Here is an 18,829-nt window from a genome sequence, read left to right as displayed (position 1 = left end):
CTCTCAGTTGGGTATATATGTTGCTGTCACAAAACTACAAAGCTGTGTCGTCTTGGACTGCCAGTTGTCTAGCAAAATAATGAATATTTCACATCAATATATTAGTGCAAATATGTAAAATGTTAAGGACAACTATGGCGTAAAACGTACGTAGTTAAATAATGATAAGTATATTTACTAAAGTTTGCATTAGGGTTGTCTCAAGTTTATAAACTCTCGTCAGATATAAATCGAACAGGTATCGCATGTGCTGCGACCTGGCGGCAGTGCCAGTAGTGTGGTGGTAGAGAGTGGAGCGACCTAGCGGCGGCAATAGGAACCTTGTTTTGGTCTCCCCCATGAAGACAGAGGATGCCATCGTATTAGATTTTCGTTATTATTACATTGCCACCGCACAAATCAAGAATATCCATGCAGCGTTTGTAATATAACCACCATCGAGGGCTACACGATCGATCCGAAACCGAGCTGCCAAATGTATTGAAGTAGAAGGACAGTTTTTCGAAAACTGTCTCTAAATTTTACTTCAAGCATCGTTAAGAGTACATATAGTTTTCTGTCATTCAATTTCGATAATTTGTTTTTCTACGCAATGAGTGTTGGTAGTAAAATTTGATTTTAAAAACTATTATTTCATTGTAATTGTCTTATTGTATATAATTTTCTTCAGTATTAAAGTGTCTCTGGAAAAAAAAATTTACGTTTTTCATCACCTATTTAATAAAATAATTGTACTTAAAAAACCTAAAAATCGTTTTTCGAATCCTCTTTTTTGTGTTATACATCTCTTAAAACAATAAGAGAGATATATACAAGTATGGAAAAAACGTTATTCCATTTATCATGTCATAAACCATTCGAAAAAACTACATTCGTCTCTAAATTCCTCTTCCCACACTACCCAGCAAATGATCATTTAACCTCGGGTACTAAATTGGGGGTGAAATCTTTTGTTGGCCGTTATTCAGTAACAAATCATTTCCGGGCCTATGTTTGTATGAACTTTTTCATTATTTTTTATAGTACAATAAGCTCAGAAAGTGCTGGTAACACTACCCGAATCACCCTGTAGAATTCTGGACAGTTACCACATGATTTTGTATACTCATCAATTCTCAAAGCAGTCTAGGTGTTTTTGCCTTGTGTTTAATAGTTGCGATAATTGATTTTTTAGATTTATAGGCTACATTGAATCCTTAGTTATTTATAATGTGAAATCTTTATTGATGTATTTTAATTTTAGGTACATCAATTTTCAATAACTTAACGATAAACTACACTAAAGAAATAACAACACTTCCCTTAACAACTACCCTTACAATAAGATATCCATCATTAGGAGGGAAATCTAAACATACAAACAGATAACTAATTAGTTTTTTGTGTGTATCCGTATCTAACCCTAGACAGAATTTAATGTCCGTTCGTTTTTGGGGGGGGGGGGGGGTGGGGGGGGGGGGGGGTGGGGGGGGGGGGGGGTGGGGGGGGGGGGGGGTGGGGGGGGGGGGGGGTGGGGGGGGGGGGGGGTGGGACATAATTATTTTCAGAGCTTCAGGCCATGTAGATAGATTTGCCGATTTGATGGTCAAAGATGTTAAAACAGGAGAGTGTTTTCGTCTAGACCATTTAATTAAAGCTGCACTTGAAAAGGTTGCCCGAAGACAAGAAGACAACCGAAAATTTGAAAAATGAGATCTCTGACATCCTTATAAAGGTAATGTGATAATGAGTTACTTCTTACTTTCCATGTCATGTTTTACATAAAAAATTGTCGGTTTTTACGTTTCTACTAGGTAAAATGGGTAAAATAGCAAATCGTTTCGAATTCATTTTACCGCATTGACGTAGAGCTGCACAAATTATTTAAGTCAATCAAAATAAAAAACAATAAGGTAAATAAAATAAGTTAACCCTTTGACAGATATCTGTTTTTTTTTTGACCACTCGCTTATTGTCATTTGTTATGGTATGTAAACAATCAAGTATCGATGCGATTCATGTACCATTGGAAAGATTGGCCGAACACAGCATAGGTGTTTTTATTATTCTATGAAAGCGGAGTAATTTTAGAATGACGTTACAATTTTCGTATTTTCAGAAAAATTTGTTTTCATCCACTTTTTTTAATTTCTGTAAGTTTTTATAATTTTTACAAACAAAATATTACTATACCTGCATACATATAACTGGATTAAATTTGTTAGCCTTTTAAGTATTGTTATTAAATTTTACTAAACCCAAAAATATTACAATAACTGTTTTTAAGTAAGTATCCCTTTTTTAGAAACTTATAAACATTTCGATTTCTACTGACCATAAAAAAAATAAAAACCTTAGGTTTTATCACATTATGTAGTCTATTATTATGTAGTATTCTCTGTTTATTGCAAATAAGATTATAATAGATACAGTTTATTTATAACAATTTATGAACATTTTTACAAATTTGTTTGTTTTTGATCACGAGGCAACGCTTCTTGTACTACTCTGTTTTTGCACTAAAACTAAATTTATTTACCCAAAAACTCATACGAAACTATACATTTTCTGAAACAAGACTAAATTAGTGACCTTTATGCTATCTTGGAATCTGAGATTTATGTACTGAATTATATTTTCCAGCCACCCCTTGTTTTTTACATAACAAATAACAAAAAAGTTTCCTCACTCACCATAAAAAATTCTAAATGAAAATATTATACCTTAGTTACTTATTATCATTGTATTCTACTGTACATTTGGTGAGCAAAATGATGCCCAATAGATTTGCAGTAAAAACCAATTTTTTACAGTTTTTTTAGAAATAAAGTTTGCAAAACTGGGAAAATTCTTGTAAAACGTATCCACAGTAAACTATAAATTATTGAAAATCAAAATTAGGACTAATTATGTTGTATGTAATTATGTATTGTAATTTTCATTTTACTCTACATAATTTTCCAATTGCAATTGATGTAAATGCTAACAATTCTGAATGTATAGCACATTTTTTTATTTGTGTTTTATCATATATTTTATGCACAATATATTTATGTCAAAATTGGAAATGTTTAGTTGGATGGAATGACCAAAGATGAAATGAATGATATCCTGAAGAGGTTTAACATTCTCTCGCCTCTAACAAACAACGAGTTGACAGAGCCGATTGAGTTTAATCTGATGTTCCAAACACAAATTGGCCCTTCAGGACTCATTAAAGGGTATGAGGCAATCAATTCTTTACATCTTGCTAAGTTCTCTCTGCTTTAAAAATTATATTCAGTTTTTACACTTTGAGTTAGTTTCTTTATATTAATCTTCAACTTGGATATATTTCTCATTTTATTAAAATGTAATCAGTTACTCCTTCAAATATTTTCTTTTAATCAGTCTGCGTAAATATTTCTTAATCTTGAATTTCTAGCTTAATTTAGAATTTATATGGTTTTTGGTACTGTCGATTTATTTATAGGGATTTAAATTTATTTCAGTCTAAGAAGGAAAAGCAGGAATAACTTTGTGGATATTCCACAGGTACTTGAGGCCTGAGACTGCTCAAGGTATCTTTGTAAACTTCAAGAGGCTTTTGGAATTCAACCAAGGCCGTCTCCCGTTTTCCGCAGCTCAGATCGGAAACGCATTCCGTAACGAGATCTCACCCAGGTCCGGGCTGATTCGGGTCAGGTAAGCAACTAATTGATGTCTTAGCTACATTGTGTATGTTTTATGTTAATTTTTATTAAAGCTGCTTTGTTTATTTTCAGTTAGCATTGATGTTTTACAAGCAATTAAAATTGTAACACTTGAATTGTTCTAAAGTTTATAGTTTCATATTTAGCGTCCACATGACCTTTATTATTGTTTAATATTAACTCTCAACCAATATATAATGGAATAGGATAAAACTACAATATTGATGGTTTAGGTGTTGAACGTACAATCAATCAATCATTTATTGTCAGAACACAAAGTGTATAACAACATCATCAGTTAAAGGATAACAACAATCCACACTAGCCTACAATTATTAAGTACAAATACATTTTACTATGTTCAAAAGTAAAATCTTTTGTCATTTTGCAAGACTTTGTCAAAACAGTGAATATTTTGTTTTAATAGGCCTAGGCCTAATTTCAAATCAAATTACAATTTAGTGGTCCAGGTGTAAAATGTATTAAACTAAAAAATGGTGGTTAAATGGTGGTAAACTAAAATGTATTAAATACAATGATGCCAAAGGACTAAAAGCAGGTTAAAAGTTACCCTATACATCAAGTACTCACACTATACAAGCATTTTTCAGTTAACCATAATTTAATAGTGGTTTTAAACCTGTTTAGTGACATGCCTTTTTGGTTAGTATACAAAAGAAGTATGCAATAATAGACTATACTGCAAATAAATCAACAAAATAAAACCTTGAATGCGTAATAGGCACTATACATGATACATAATGTTTGACAATTAATTTTTTTTTATTATATGTTAGTTTTTAGAGTAACTTTTTGATGCGGTGTTAGCCAGAAGATTATAAAAAGTATTTTTTCCTATCAAATGTTTTGATACAGGGAGTTCACGATGGCAGAGATAGAGCACTTTTGCGACCCCAGAGACAAGTCCCACCCCAAGTTCGCAAGTGTCAGAGACACGGTGATGAAGCTGTATTCTGCCTGTAACCAGATGGACGGCAAGTCAGCCGAGTCCATGACCATTGGAGAAGCTTGTGGATAAGGCAAGTTTCATGTAGTATAATCACTGTGATGTTTTTGCACTTACGGCAACTGTAAGCAATTACAGAACAAAATTTATTATGTTATTGGTGTACAGTTTAGGTTTCAGGTCTAGTATTCTTTGTTCTGTTTTCAGGCTCATTAAATTATTCCTGTGTGCAACATTTCAAATAAATCAAGTAATATAATTTCTACCATTTATTTTTTTTTAGTGTTTTAGTTTATAATTTATTTATTTAGTTTTTATTTATTTATTCATTTTTTTATTTATTTATTGGCCTTTTAAATTCTCACATTAGTTTACCATCCAAGCTACAAATTCAATTTTTATTTTTTTAGAGATCTTTAGCAAAGTTTCAAAAGTTGGTATGGTAGGGAATCTAATTCAAAACAGAACACAGACCTTTTGGACCATACAAATACTTCATAAGTATCCAGTGACATCTAATTTTTCCACAAATTAGTACAAAACTGACAGTTTTATTCACAACTTTTTTAAAAATAAAACGTATGCAAAAGAAAAATATTTAAAAGCAGGCATTACTTGTTTTATTGTTCCTTAAGAGGTAGTAAGTAAAATATGTAGTTTTTTCAATGTTCTAATCGAAAAGTACATTACTTCACAGTATATATTGTCAAGTGCTCCATGAAGATGTTACCATAAAGAATTTTAAGTATCAGTCGAAGCTTATAAAGTACAAGATAGTTTGTTATATCATCGCAGATTCGGCGATTATACACACAAAACATGTATGTTGTCTTTTCGTATTGACATACACCACATGTTCTCTGTTGTTTGTTCAGATGGAAATTGAGTTAGTAGCAGGTACTCATAACCATAATTATCATATTTACTTATAGTGCTCAGCCTCTATCAAGTGGCAATAAATCTTAGCATGAATGACATAATATTATCTTAGTTTGCTTCATAATCAGTGACTAGACTTTATTGTGTATCCTTTTTAGAATATGATCGTTTACTAATTGAAGAGTGTTGTGTCTAGGGGCTGGTGGCCAATGAGACCCTAGGATACTTCATGGCCAGGATCCACCAGTTCATGGTGCAGGTGGGAGTAGACGAGGCTAGACTCAGGTTCAGACAACACATGGGCAATGAGATGGCTCACTACGCTTGCGACTGCTGGGACGCAGAGTGCTTCACGTCTTACGTGAGTTACGCTTCCCTCTCTTCTCTCTTATTCATAGTTCTGTATTGTTTATTAAAACAATTAACTTTACTTAGTTCAAACAAAAATAACACACACCAAACTATTCCTGAACTATCAAAGATAAAAAGCATACTTTAACCCTTGATGTCCTCATTTGAATGTCCTCATAGGGACGTTTTCGTAGTCAAACTGTATTTTTTTTATTTAAAACAGATAGTGAGGCTAGTGTTTGGTGGTTTGTCATGACAAAAATATCAATGTAATAGACAATTTAATATTTATATGTTGAAAAACTTGTTATGCCTGCAAACATTGCAATAAAGGTGTTCATTCCTGTACTTGACAAAGCATAAAGTGCTTAGAAGAGGAGAGAGAGCATCATCATGATTTCAAGTTTGTACATAATTGGTGTAAATAACTTTGGTTTTTAGTTTTTTTTATATGCTGATCAGATACATTTTTATTTTTACAGTGTACATGTACAATAGAATATTTCTAAAAACGTTTTCAAGATAAAATTTGCAGTGTCCATACTACCTAAGAATGACTGTAAGAATATGTTGTAAATCAATTTTTCCTGTTTTAGAAAATAATTTATTGATGTGTTATTTATAATTCAACTTTCTTGAAAATGTTCACAGGTCTCCATTATTACATGGTACTTGAATAATAAAAAAATGTTATGTATAAAATATTTTTTGTTTATATTGATTTTTGAGTTCAAAATAAAAATTTCATTCTAAAACCTTTTTTTGTGTAGGGTTTAGTACTTTTTGAATATAGATAAAATGAGTGATACCTTGATTGAATATGTTTTTTTATTGTAGTATAGTCAGAGACAAAAAATTACTGTGCTAGTATCAATAATAACGGTTTTAGAATGACATATGCAAAGTACTACAAAACAGATTGATTTATGCATTAGTCAGCCGCACTAAGCGCACAGCAGCCAAAGGGTTAAGATAGTTCTTCTCATAAAGTAAATTTTTTACAATAGGCATACTATATTAAAAAAAACAATATTTATTGTGATAGCAATGTACAATGTTACAAGACACAAGTTTAAAATCATCGAGAATCGCTTGTAATCAAAGATGTACACAGAATTAACACACAGTAAGAATTACAGACTTTATTTACATTCATTGCATAATTTTTATTCATATTTTAAAGTATAGGTACTTTCGAGTTTGGGGGCCAGTTCTAGGGTTAAAACCAATGTACTTATAATAGTTATTTACTTGATCGTAGCGAATATAAATTTACATTTGATTTTATACATGAAACATTAACATTTTAATTCTGATCATCAGATATTGCTTTATAGTGAAATAATTGATTATAAAGTTGTACATACCATCAAAACTTACTCCCAGTATTTATGAGTGAGATTGGTATCTGAATGGGTATTGGTGGATGTTGCAGGGGTGGATAGAGTGTGTGGGTTGTGCAGACAGGTCTGCCTACGATCTGAGCCAGCACCACAAGGCTACAGGCACCAAACTGGTGGCCGAGAAGAAGCTCTCAGAACCCAGGAAAGTCAACTTCACAGGTAATTTTACTCTCACTGAAATTTGTATGTCAATAACTCTAAATTCTGTAGGACATAAATATACAGAAATGGAAACATACTGATCTAAAGACAAAATATAGGGATAGTTTAAACGATGAATTATTCACTGGTAAATTTTTATCTCTGAAAATTGTAGGAACAAAATTATTATTTGCATTATTCACAGAAAGTAAGATGATTTTGTTATTCACTGGTAAAGTTTTATCTCTGAAAATCGTAGGAACAAAATTATTATTTGCATTATTCACAGAAAGTAAGATGATTTTGTTATTCACTGGTAAAGTTTTATCTCTGAAAATCGTAGGAACAAAATTATTATTTGCATTATGCACAGAAAGTAAGATGATTTTGTTATTCACTGGTAAAGTTTTATCTCTGAAAATGTGTAGGAACAAAATTATTATTTGCACTATGCACAGAAAGTAAGATGATTTTGTTATTCACTGGTAAAGTTTTATCTCTGAAAATTGTAGGAACAAAATTATTATTTGCACTATGCACAGAAAGTAAGATGATTTTGTTACAGTAATTTATTCAGTCAACATAACTCAAACTCTTAAATAATTTTCCATTCAACATTTCCATCTTGTAGTACTTATAGTTAGAGTATAGCATCTTTCTACAAGCCAAATAAAAAAACTTTTAACATAATTGTAATCTTTGGTATTTACAGAACAACCATAGAAGAACATCGCTAAATACACCTTTCAGTTTCCTAAAGCCTGATATTGTGTAAATAATTACAACACTCTTATTAACTTGTTAATTATTTGTACTTGTGCAAATTAATTGAAAGAAATACAGCAACACTCACCATGAAGAAAATAGGGGACAGTCGTATACTAAATACTGATATTTCCTTTTTACCGAATAGTGTCTGCAGATCATAGATTTTATTTGTGACCATCTCCATTGCTCCACGAGGTTGCCCAGATTTAAGTGACACATCGTTTTTGCTGTGCCCAGTGTGGTTCAGCTGGAAGGAACTGTTAGCATTAATAGTTGCCAATTTTGTGTAATTTCAGAGGCTGTTACAAACAAGGGAGTCATTGGGAAACAGTTCAAAAAGGATGCCAAGATAATAAACGAAGCAATTGCAGCCATGGATGCTGATGCCCTTGCTGGTTTACAGAAGGATTTGGAGTCAGCTAAGTAAGTAACATCTATTTCTTACAAGAGATGAATCTCAGTCGGCTCTTTCAGAGTTTCCTTGGAACTTTGGAAAGTTAGTAATTATCATAATATATTTATTGTGCATTTTATAGGCAATAGCTAACTGTTAAATAATTTTGCTGCTATTTAATGGAAAATCTCTGAAAGTGTTCAGACTTTTCCTTGATGAAATATCCTTTTTGCTGCTTACACAGTTAAATTATATAATGCTCTGAAGTATTTATTCACAAAACGGTAGACAGTTTTAGAAATGGGTTCAGATTACATAATATACAATTGTATGAATTATCAATTAGTCGTAGTTTGCATGGACACAAGAGACAATCTGAAATTATTTCAGATCACACTGATGTTGAGATTACACTAAAGATAAGTTAATTTGATTTGTTTAGAGGTTAAATAAAGTTATTTGATTACATAACTCTTCCACAATATGATGTTTTAACCCATGCCAAATGCATTCAAAAAATCTTCTTTTGATCAAAATGGGCATTCAAATGTTTGTTCAGTCTTTTTTATGTTATTTATTTTTAATATATCTCATCAAATTTTCTTTCAGCTCTCTCTAATAGAGTTATATCTGTTTTTTACACATAACGTAGCTATGGTGGAATGGTTGAATCAATGTAAATATTGAGTTTAGCTCCAGTTCACCTTTCTCTTAATGCAGCGTTATTTCTTCACCTACATTACATTGCATTTTGTAGTCGAGGTGTCTCTGATGTCGAAATAATGTAAAGAGTTCATTTTAAGCTTCTTCGTTACCGACTTTCTTTGGATCTGTTCAGACGAACATGGCTCCAGATTCCAAGAGTTAGATTTCAGACGCTGCACTAAGAGGAAGGTGAACTAATGCATAACTCAACACTCAAATCTGATTTTTGTACAATTATAATTTTAGTCAGCTGTTTCCAGTAAGATTTAACTTTTGTTTTCTCTTCACAGGGAGTACGTACTGAAGATTAACGGCAATGAGTTCAAGCTGACCCCGGAGATGGTCTCTGTGCAGACCGGAGAGAGAGTAGAACACGTGGAAGAGATCGTCCCCAATGTCATCGAACCATCGTTTGGTAATCGGCAGGATCATGTACGCCGTGTTCGAGCACAACTTCCATGTCCGAGCTGACGATGAACAGAGAACAGTGAGTTGTTTGTATGTTATAATTAATTGTAATTATTCTGAACGGGTGACATTTACAGTGCAGTCTTTTTTCTGTGATTCAGGCATTTTCGAGGAGGATTTCACAGAGTTTAGAATAAGACTTTATAGTTTTTTTATAGAAATGGGCCGAAGTTAGAACTAATTTAGTTCTAATTTATTTTTACTAATAACTAATGATAAACATAAAAAATGGTTCTTTTCAAGATTTCATATGTTTTTGCATTCTTTTATCTACATGTAATGACACACTGTATTTTACTAACCATATTTTTCTCTTACTTTCTTGTTTTTATTTTTATGGATTTGAATTTATCAAAGTTGGATTTCAATCTCATCAATTCTCGAATATAAAACCGCAAAGTAATGAAGGAAACAGGATTTTCTCAGGCACTTGCCATCGTTCGATACAAAAAGAAATTAGTGATACTACATTTCGAGATCTGCAATCTGATCTCTTCCTCAGGTGAATAACTAACTTAATACATAATTACAAACTAGGTTAAAATAAACAATACATACCAGAGCGACACATAAGTCAGGAATCACAACCACCATGTTGTATGCCAACTTCACTAACTCTAAAACATGCACTTAATAAAATCAAAACACAACACCATTTATTAAAACTGAACTACAGAATACAGGTCACAATAGGTCTACAATCCACCAACAACCTACCAGTCTACATCCCTACGACTGACCAGAACCCAATAGTATATGGCAATCATCACAATAGAAACAAGATGGCGGCAAAAATGAGGGAACAGGAGTGGGTCTTTATATTATTGGTTCATTCTAGTTGAACTTCTTAAAAACATACTGTGATTCCACATTGGTTTATTACAAATATATCTAATCTGTTTGATACTATAGGTTTCCTTGTTAGTTCATTTTTTCAATGGTTACTGTGATTCGTGACTTACTTGTATCACAACACTCTGGTATGATTTGTTTATTTTAACCTAGATTGTAGTTATGTGTTAGGTTAGTTAATCACCTGAAGAAGAGATCATATTGCAGATCTGGAAATGTAGTGTCAATGATTTTTTTTTTATCACTGAACAATGGAAAAATGTCCGGAAAAATCCTGTTTCCTCACAATCCTTCCGTTGTTAAAAACAAACTTCAAACAAAGGAGGAAACTAATGCAAAATTTTAGTTCTTCAGTTTTGGCCATTAGATAACCCTTTTTTTTGTGCCATTATTGTTTGTTTCATACTGTTTTTATATTTGGCATTTCCTTTACTGAGATAGCTAGAAGATTTTTTAAGCAACATTTCCTATTTGTTGTAGAAATATTAAAAGTTTGAATATGAAAAACAAACATTGGTTAGGCATAAAATTTCCTTGGGACTTACAATATTATTAACAGAAGAAAAAGTATAGGACATTTTACAAATGGACATAAACTGAGGCATGTTAATAAATGTTTACTTAAAATAACTCATGTACACATTTTATTTTCTATGTTCTCGATGTGATTAACTCTCCTGTTTACAGTTCCTCACCATTCCGCCAGTAGTAGCTCCTCTCAAGGTGGCAATATTCCCTCTCAGCGCCAACGAGAAATTTGACCAGCTGGTAAAATCGATCTGTAAGTACTTGCAGTTTTATTTATGCAATACCACGATGAACTAATTTCATAAATTGGTTTTAAAATATTTTGTATACTGAAGGACATTCTTTTATGTTCATTTCAGCGGTGTTGCTGACGAAGGAAGGCATTGCGCACAAGGTGGACGACTCGAGTGGCTCCATCGGACGGCGCTACGCACGAACAGACGAGATCGGAGTTCCTTTCGGTATCACTGTCGACTTCGACAGTCTGGCCGACTCAGTTCCTACAGTGACTGTTCGCAACCGTGACACGATGACCCAAGTGCGCCTAAATGTGAGTATCGATGTGTTCTACACTAGTTTTAGGCGTTGTCTTTAGATGTGCAAGTAAATCCTACTTAAGGTTACATTTGTACAACAAACATTACTTACTTTAAGAAGTTAGTTAAAAATAATTTTAAGCTAACTAGATGGATATACAATATTTCTATGAAATAAAGCATGCTCATAAGCCAAGTGTCAAAAAATTAGATTTTTTTCTGAAATTAATAATTATTTCTGCTGTTCTGTAATATTTGATGATTTTAACTTCACCACCCAAGTTAATTGAAAGTGAGTGAGTGAGTCATCAAGCTAGTGGTATACATATTGGTAGTGGATACCTTTTAAATGTAATAATTTTATTTTATTTATCTAACGTATCCAAATTTAGTCAAATATTGATGTTCTTGAATATCCTCTTAAGATAGTGGACAGTTGTCTTTTAACCCCTGTGATCTGGTAGGCATCAACAAATGAAAATATCACAACACTTTCTCTGTTTGTCTATAACGTTGTGTACAATGTTGTTGCTAGGTGACGGAGGTGGCTTCTGTTCTGAGGTCTTTGTCTGTCGGGGAATGTGACTGGCAGGAGATTGAGGCCAAGTATCCCAGGTTCGAGCAGCAACAAACCACTCAATCTGGATAAAAGATCTTATATTCACTTAAAATAATACAGTGCCGGTGCAGTAATTTATTCAATAAAGCTTTTTTTATTTTCCTGATTCAATCAGAAATGTGAATTGTTTTATTTTCCTACATATCTTATTTGATACAATAGGAGCTGTTTATACAAGGAAGCACATTTATGACAATTTTGGAGAGATTTTTTATATTGTAGAAAACGGGCAATAAAAATCATGACAGTTGTTAAGTACAGTACACAGTTGTAATCTTGTATGCTGACAACTAATAACAATTCCATGGATACCAAACAAGACATGCATCCCACTGAGTAACTCCACGACACTGTATGACACTTTTTGAGATGAAACCTGACTATATTGGTAGCAGACTGCATAACCACCTCCCAGACAATCTATGGATTCTGTCTGGCAAAGCTCTAAGGAACAACTTAACATACTGGCTTATGGAGCAACCGGTCTACACTTTGAATAAATTCTATTATTTATGAGTTAAAATTTTTGTAAACAGAACTAATAAAATATGACAACATTGTTTTTCTCTAAAGAAATACAAATTAACACATTGAATACAGAGCCCGAGTTTAGGTCGGGCTCCGGTATTTAATTCAATACGTTTAGGTATTCAGTAAAATTCAGGTTTAGGTGTTTTCAGACCATTTCCTACGTTATATTGTTAATATTTATACGTCTTTGTATGACAACTAACATTTGAGCAGCTGTAAAAGGAAGTATTTTGAACTACTGCACAGCTGCTTAGTTACTTAACTGACTGATGACGCAGTGACGCGAGCCTTGTTGTCTGGAGTGTGTACGTAAACAAAAGTTCCACTTTTATTGAATAAAGTGATGTGGTTTAGAGATGGTATGTTTATTTCTGATAGTTTTTCGTAGTGATACAAGTTTTTATTGTATATTTTTCTAGTTCATGGTGTAAAATGAGTGACCATTTAGACAAAGAAATGGTGCTTATGATATATGATACGCAGTCAGATTCAGAGGATGATTCCAGGGAAGATGACCCTTTTATTGAATTTTTGTATTGAAAATAAAAGATCATCTGTAATTTAGTTTGAAAGAATCTTGCACAAAATGTATGATTCTGGATCTCAGTGCCTCAGACTGTATCACACAAACCTATTGAGTCCATCTATCACTCATGTACAATGGAAATAATTTGCATGTTTTCATTGTATAATTTTAGTTAACATGCGCTAACATGAATTCTTTCTTTCTTTTATGTTTATTTTATATCAAAAACACATTTATAGAACATTAGGTAATTGAAAGTAAAACGTTTATACAATGTTATAATTTTTAAAATTTCGTTTTTTCCATAATTTTTTTCATAAACAGGCATATATATTGTTTTCATAAACAATGTCTTCATCATTTAAAAAGTTTTTAAAATCACAAAAAATGGCCAGTATACTGAGTAAATCCATTATTGTAGGCCTAGGGTTCAATGTGTCAATTAATTGATAATTCTATTCTATTGTATAAATTTCAAATTAAAAATGTTAAATGTACTCTACTAATAATCTCAAAGAAACCAAACATAACCAGTATAAAACAGCCCTAAAAGCAAAGAGAAATAAATCAATGAGTTTAAGTTATTGTAAACATGCTTATTAAAAACATACACATTGTCTATTGTCGGCAATCTACAGCATTCAATATGCATAGAAACTAGGTTCTCACTGAAAGTGTCATATCATTTTATTGGATATTGAAACTCTACAAGGAAAAAAAGATTCATTGTTTAATAGCCATGCTCTTTATTATCATTTAATACTAAAAATACATTATACAGTTAATTATTTGATAAAATTTATTTCCTGTTATGTAATTATAGAGCTAATGTTATAAACAATTGTGATAAAACATGTTCACTGTGGTTCATCTCTCCTTCGTTAGAATTTCTTTTTTCAAACATCAGCAATATTTCACTTTTCCGTAAAGGTGTCATCGAGGCGAAAGCAAATCTAGGAGGCATTTTGCTCTTGTTGCTGAACTTCACATTGTACTGAGATATTATCTTGGCTACAACAGGTCTTCAACTGGAGTATAGCGAACCTCATGGCTGGAACAGTGTTCCATCGTTAGTGTTGGCATTAATTGACTTATTAGTTCATACAAAATCAGCATCTTTTGTTAAGTAATATACTTAACCCTGGAAGCATCTTATCAGAAAGTGTTTTTATATACAGGGTGTATAAAAGTCCCGTACTGGCTTGGTAACTCCCGAACAATTGTAGGTAAAGCAATAAGATTTGCTAAATCATTACCGCACCCATAAATCTACTTTTTGAAATAATTACTATTTTTTTGTCATGTCAAGGGGATGGCCCGCAAGGAGTCAGAAGGAAATCTTAAATGAGAGCATAGGTCGAGTAGTACATAAAGTATCTTTATTAGTAGAGTACAATGCTGCAAATCTGACCTCATAAGGGTTCACTCTTACAAAATTACCCTGGCTTAAAGTTTGAAAAACATCTACAATATAGGTTCTGCTGTTGTAGATGGTTTAATATTCTTGTCTTGGCTCAAGTTATGAACGTTAAACTTAGTAAATTTAATGTAATAGTAAACGTAGATGCAATGATGTAGCAAGTTTTTTTGCTATACCTGCAAGATACACAATTGTGGAAATTACAGGAAGAAGTTGATTTATTTAAACTGGACTCTAGAGAAAAAATCTGGCAGAATGAAAAGGAAAAAATATCAAAAGGAAAATTAGATATAGAAAAACAGATAATACTGGAGAGAAATAAACTAGAGGCCCTTTTGGAACAAAATAAAAAAAAACGAAACTAAATATCAAAACCTTGAACATCTATATACTGAACTAATGCTGGATCATAGAAACCTGATTGAAATCACAAAACTGCTTGAGGAAGATTTAAAATCATTCTCTGGTTCTCGAAAAGAAGACCTGCCTGAAAAGTCAGAGGATAGTTTCTGTGAAGTTGTCAGAAAAGGTAAATACATGAATTTCAAGTCATTAAGTGAGTGGCCAAATCTTCCATATACCCCTATTACACTTAACAATAAATATGAAATTCTATCAACCAAGAAATCTGAAGAATGTATAAACCATACAGAAGTCAACATATTAAGAAGTAGATTCAGAAACAAAAATGATGCTAAACAAATTAAAAATACTGTCACTAAAACTAGCACCGTACATACTAAATTTGTTGCACAACAGGAAAATAAGAGTGAGAATTTTATACCGAAAAAGTTCATATTTTTTCTGATAGTCATGGCAGAGATCTCTATGAAATTTTACAACCACTGGTTCCAAAATCTGAGGTGTTTGTTAATGTCTGTCTGGAGCTCCAATTACCTACATCATGAAGAATGCTACTGACATCTGTGCAGACCTGACTGACAAGGATGTGGCTGTTATAATCGGAGGGGCAAATGATATGAACCGAGTTGCCTACATAAATCGTCGAGCTGCCCAGGTTATTCCTAAGCAGAATTCGTTACATTTTGTCAGAAAAATAACCACACCAAATTTATTGTTGTTTCCTCAATGTTTCTCCAAGATTACGACCTAGGGAAGGGAGAACACATATCATTAATAAACAGATAGCAATTTCAAACAAGAAACTTAAAGGAAATGAAACAGTATTTGGTGTTACTGTGACAATACTCAGCTTAGAAAACAGCAATTTTACTCGACATGGGAATGCACCTAAAACAAGATGGGGAATAAGATTACTTGCCAGACAACACATAGTTCCAGTGCTATTGGTATCCCTAACATCAAATGTTCCTTCAGGAACATCTGCGGATCCCCCGGCTTTTGGATAGTAGTGAGAGTGGCCAGCAAGACACGCCCCATGCCAGGTTCACATAAAAAGCCCGATCTGTTGACTGAGATCAGTTCAAATGACTTTGAATATAACCCCCACAGGAGAATACCACCGAGTTCCCCCTTCAACTGTGAAACAGCTGTGGCAGTGGCAGGATTAACACATCTTCCCAAGGCAGACTACCAGGCCCACTTCTAGAGAGGAATAGTTTTGGAAGAATTACGAGTCATGTCGTCCCAGTCGGAACCAAATGTCCAACTCTCCAGGAGAGTCAAAAAACCAACAGACACCCTCTACGAGGATACTACCTGCCCTGTCCCTCCCTCCGGGAGGGAAAGTCCTGGGGGAACAAAACAAAAAAGTCCCTTTGCTGTCCTCAACTACCTTGTGTAATAATAAGTATTTCTTCCACCAGTACAGGGCTTTAATACACCAAACATACTAGAACAAAATTATTTTTGATGCCAAAAATTTAGTGAATGAGTGCCAATCATGTTACAAGAGAGCCCTCAGGCTGAAAAATAGTTATTTTTTCTAAAGGAAAACAAACAAACACCCATGTAAACAAAGACTTAGTTAATAAGCAATAGTCTATCATGTGAAGCCAAAAATAAGAATTCATAATAACCATATTAACAATTTATTTTTGGATGTTTTTTGGGTAATGTTCAAGGCTCAGAAACAAAACATTACTGTTTAGAAAAAAGACCTCTTTTAACTAATGCTTTTCCAAATTTAATTTATCATTAGTGGTTTATCAGAGCATTGGCTTAACCCTGCTGAATATTGCCATCTTCCTTCCCAAGTGGATTTTACCTTGCATCTCAGCCTATTGCCGGACATTTCCTCAGAAGTAGAGGTGGTTGCCTGATCTTTGTAAATGTGATGCAGGATTTCAGACAAGACCATGGTGACTTGTGAATAGTTTCTGTGCATAGAATTTCATTTTGAATGTTTTTGCAGTTTTTATAGAATGAATTGCAAATGTTTTAATAAGTATCTTTATTAACCACTCCACAGCAGGCGATATACAATATTTTTTCCTTGAAACCACTGGAAAAATTTGGCTTTTCTTATACATCTAAGTGGCCAAACTATACTGTCATAGTCGGTGGTGAACTCATAAAATGATTAATTTTGATGTAAATACAAATAAAAAATCTGTCAAAGGTATGCTCAACATCCTTCGAACAAACATAATTTTTATCACATTGAAACAACAACTCTACACGAGGTCATATACTGACTTTAGATAATGTTTTTCTGTTAACTGTCATATGAAAAATATGTTGTTGGTCGTGTAATGTTAGGTTCCTCTTTATTTTCTCAGACCATGATGCAATTTTAATTTAATCTGACAAATAAAATTTAATGACAAAATATCAGGACCACTGTAGCTGTTAAATTTGACTCCAACTATAAAAACAGTCCCTCTTTTTCCAAAAACTTGCAACTCGAATGGAATTAGCCATTAGATTGGCTTCATTATGGATTGGGCTGAGCCTGATCACTCATTGTATTTCCCAAGGTAAATACAATGCAGAGTTAGTATTTCGACAGTAGATATTTTACTATTTTAAGTTTAATAATAATTCAAATTTACTGCCAAAAAATATAAAATGGTTAACGTTTCAGAAAAGAAAATTAAGTAAATGCGACAGATACAAAAAATTTAAGTGGTTCAAACAACATTGAATTATCTTCCATGAAGGGATAGACTTTTCTTTTTTAAAGTCACTGAATGGAGGATACTATACCAGCATATGTAGCTTCAGCAACATTATATAAGACCTTACAAAGAGAATAATAGACAAGCAATAGTAAGAATTGCCAAAATGTTGTATCAATTCTGAAACTTATAGAGTCCAGTAATAATAAGTAGTACAGACAGCATTGGAAGGAAATAATAAATATATTAAACATTAGAAAATGGTAGTAAAGTAACAAGTGGTATACCATCCTGATGAACTTTAATGATTTTCTTTTATAAAAATTCCAGTTGAATAAATATTAAACAAAAAATAAATATGTCAAAAACATTGCTCCAAGTACTGCAAAGAATCTTGTTATTCGGGAAACATTTTAATTCCATCTTGTACCTCACATTTTACTTTGGGAAACAATATCATCTTCCCAATGACTTATAATTAAATGCTTGCCAAGCGTGCCTGAGATTAACTCCAATAAGCTGTGGATATATATGGATATGTCCCAAATTTTCTTATAAAACAGAGTGATCAACCCAACTTTAGCCGAACCTTTTTCATACCTGTTTAAACCTCTGCACATACTTGAATGGGAGTTTTCCCCAAAGTAAACTTAATAAATAGCTCGTAATTTTGTATATGTCCTATTTATAAGAAGGGGGCCCAAGAACGGAGCCAAATAGTTACCTGCCCCAGTAATCTGTATATACCAATCTTACTATCAAAATTATTTTGAAAGTTTGGTATACCGATCAAATTAGCATTTTTTTGGAAAGTAATGGCTTTCTCTGAGTAATGCTCTACAATTTTGGCTTTAGAGAGGTCAGGAAAAAAAGCCACCTTTGAATGCAATAGACAGCCTTTGTTAAATTTGATGCTAAATGCTTTTTGAAAACAAAGACTTTGCTCGAAGGGGCCACTCCTCTGTGGACTTTGAGCAGGGCGTTTGATTGTGTAAATCACAATGACATCCTTATGAAATATGAAAATAT

At 32.9% G+C, this 18,829-nt stretch overlaps 2 protein-coding genes across 2 annotated transcripts in view; both read left to right on the top strand.

Moving 5' to 3' along the window:
- Window positions 1-1,545: 1,545 nt before the first annotated feature.
- Window positions 1,546-12,393, top strand: LOC124361365 (glycine--tRNA ligase-like; the record flags this gene model as incomplete). Its single annotated transcript, XM_046815412.1, is given in 14 exon segments — window positions 1,546-1,656; window positions 1,658-1,714; window positions 3,055-3,200; window positions 3,514-3,663; window positions 4,548-4,702; window positions 5,284-5,291; window positions 5,714-5,878; window positions 7,304-7,430; window positions 8,477-8,603; window positions 9,570-9,696; window positions 9,698-9,766; window positions 11,287-11,380; window positions 11,487-11,677; window positions 12,199-12,393. Coding segments are annotated over 14 exon segments (1,641 nt in total), but the record flags the coding sequence as incomplete, so codon positions are not given.
- Window positions 12,394-16,359: 3,966 nt separating this feature from the next.
- The window catches only part of LOC124361363 (protein SCO1 homolog, mitochondrial), a 19,759-nt gene continuing 17,289 nt past the window's right edge, over window positions 16,360-18,829 (top strand). The window contains exon 1 of the mRNA XM_046815411.1: window positions 16,360-16,468. Within this exon, the coding sequence (XP_046671367.1) occupies window positions 16,360-16,468 (109 nt within the window). The remainder of the gene's footprint in view (window positions 16,469-18,829) is intronic.

This window comes from Homalodisca vitripennis, chromosome 4 (genome assembly GCF_021130785.1).
Source record: "Homalodisca vitripennis isolate AUS2020 chromosome 4, UT_GWSS_2.1, whole genome shotgun sequence".
Lineage (NCBI taxonomy): Eukaryota > Metazoa > Arthropoda > Insecta > Hemiptera > Cicadellidae > Homalodisca > Homalodisca vitripennis.
The sequence above is the reverse complement of the archived record's forward strand: the minus strand, read 5'-3'. Positions and strand labels throughout refer to the sequence as shown.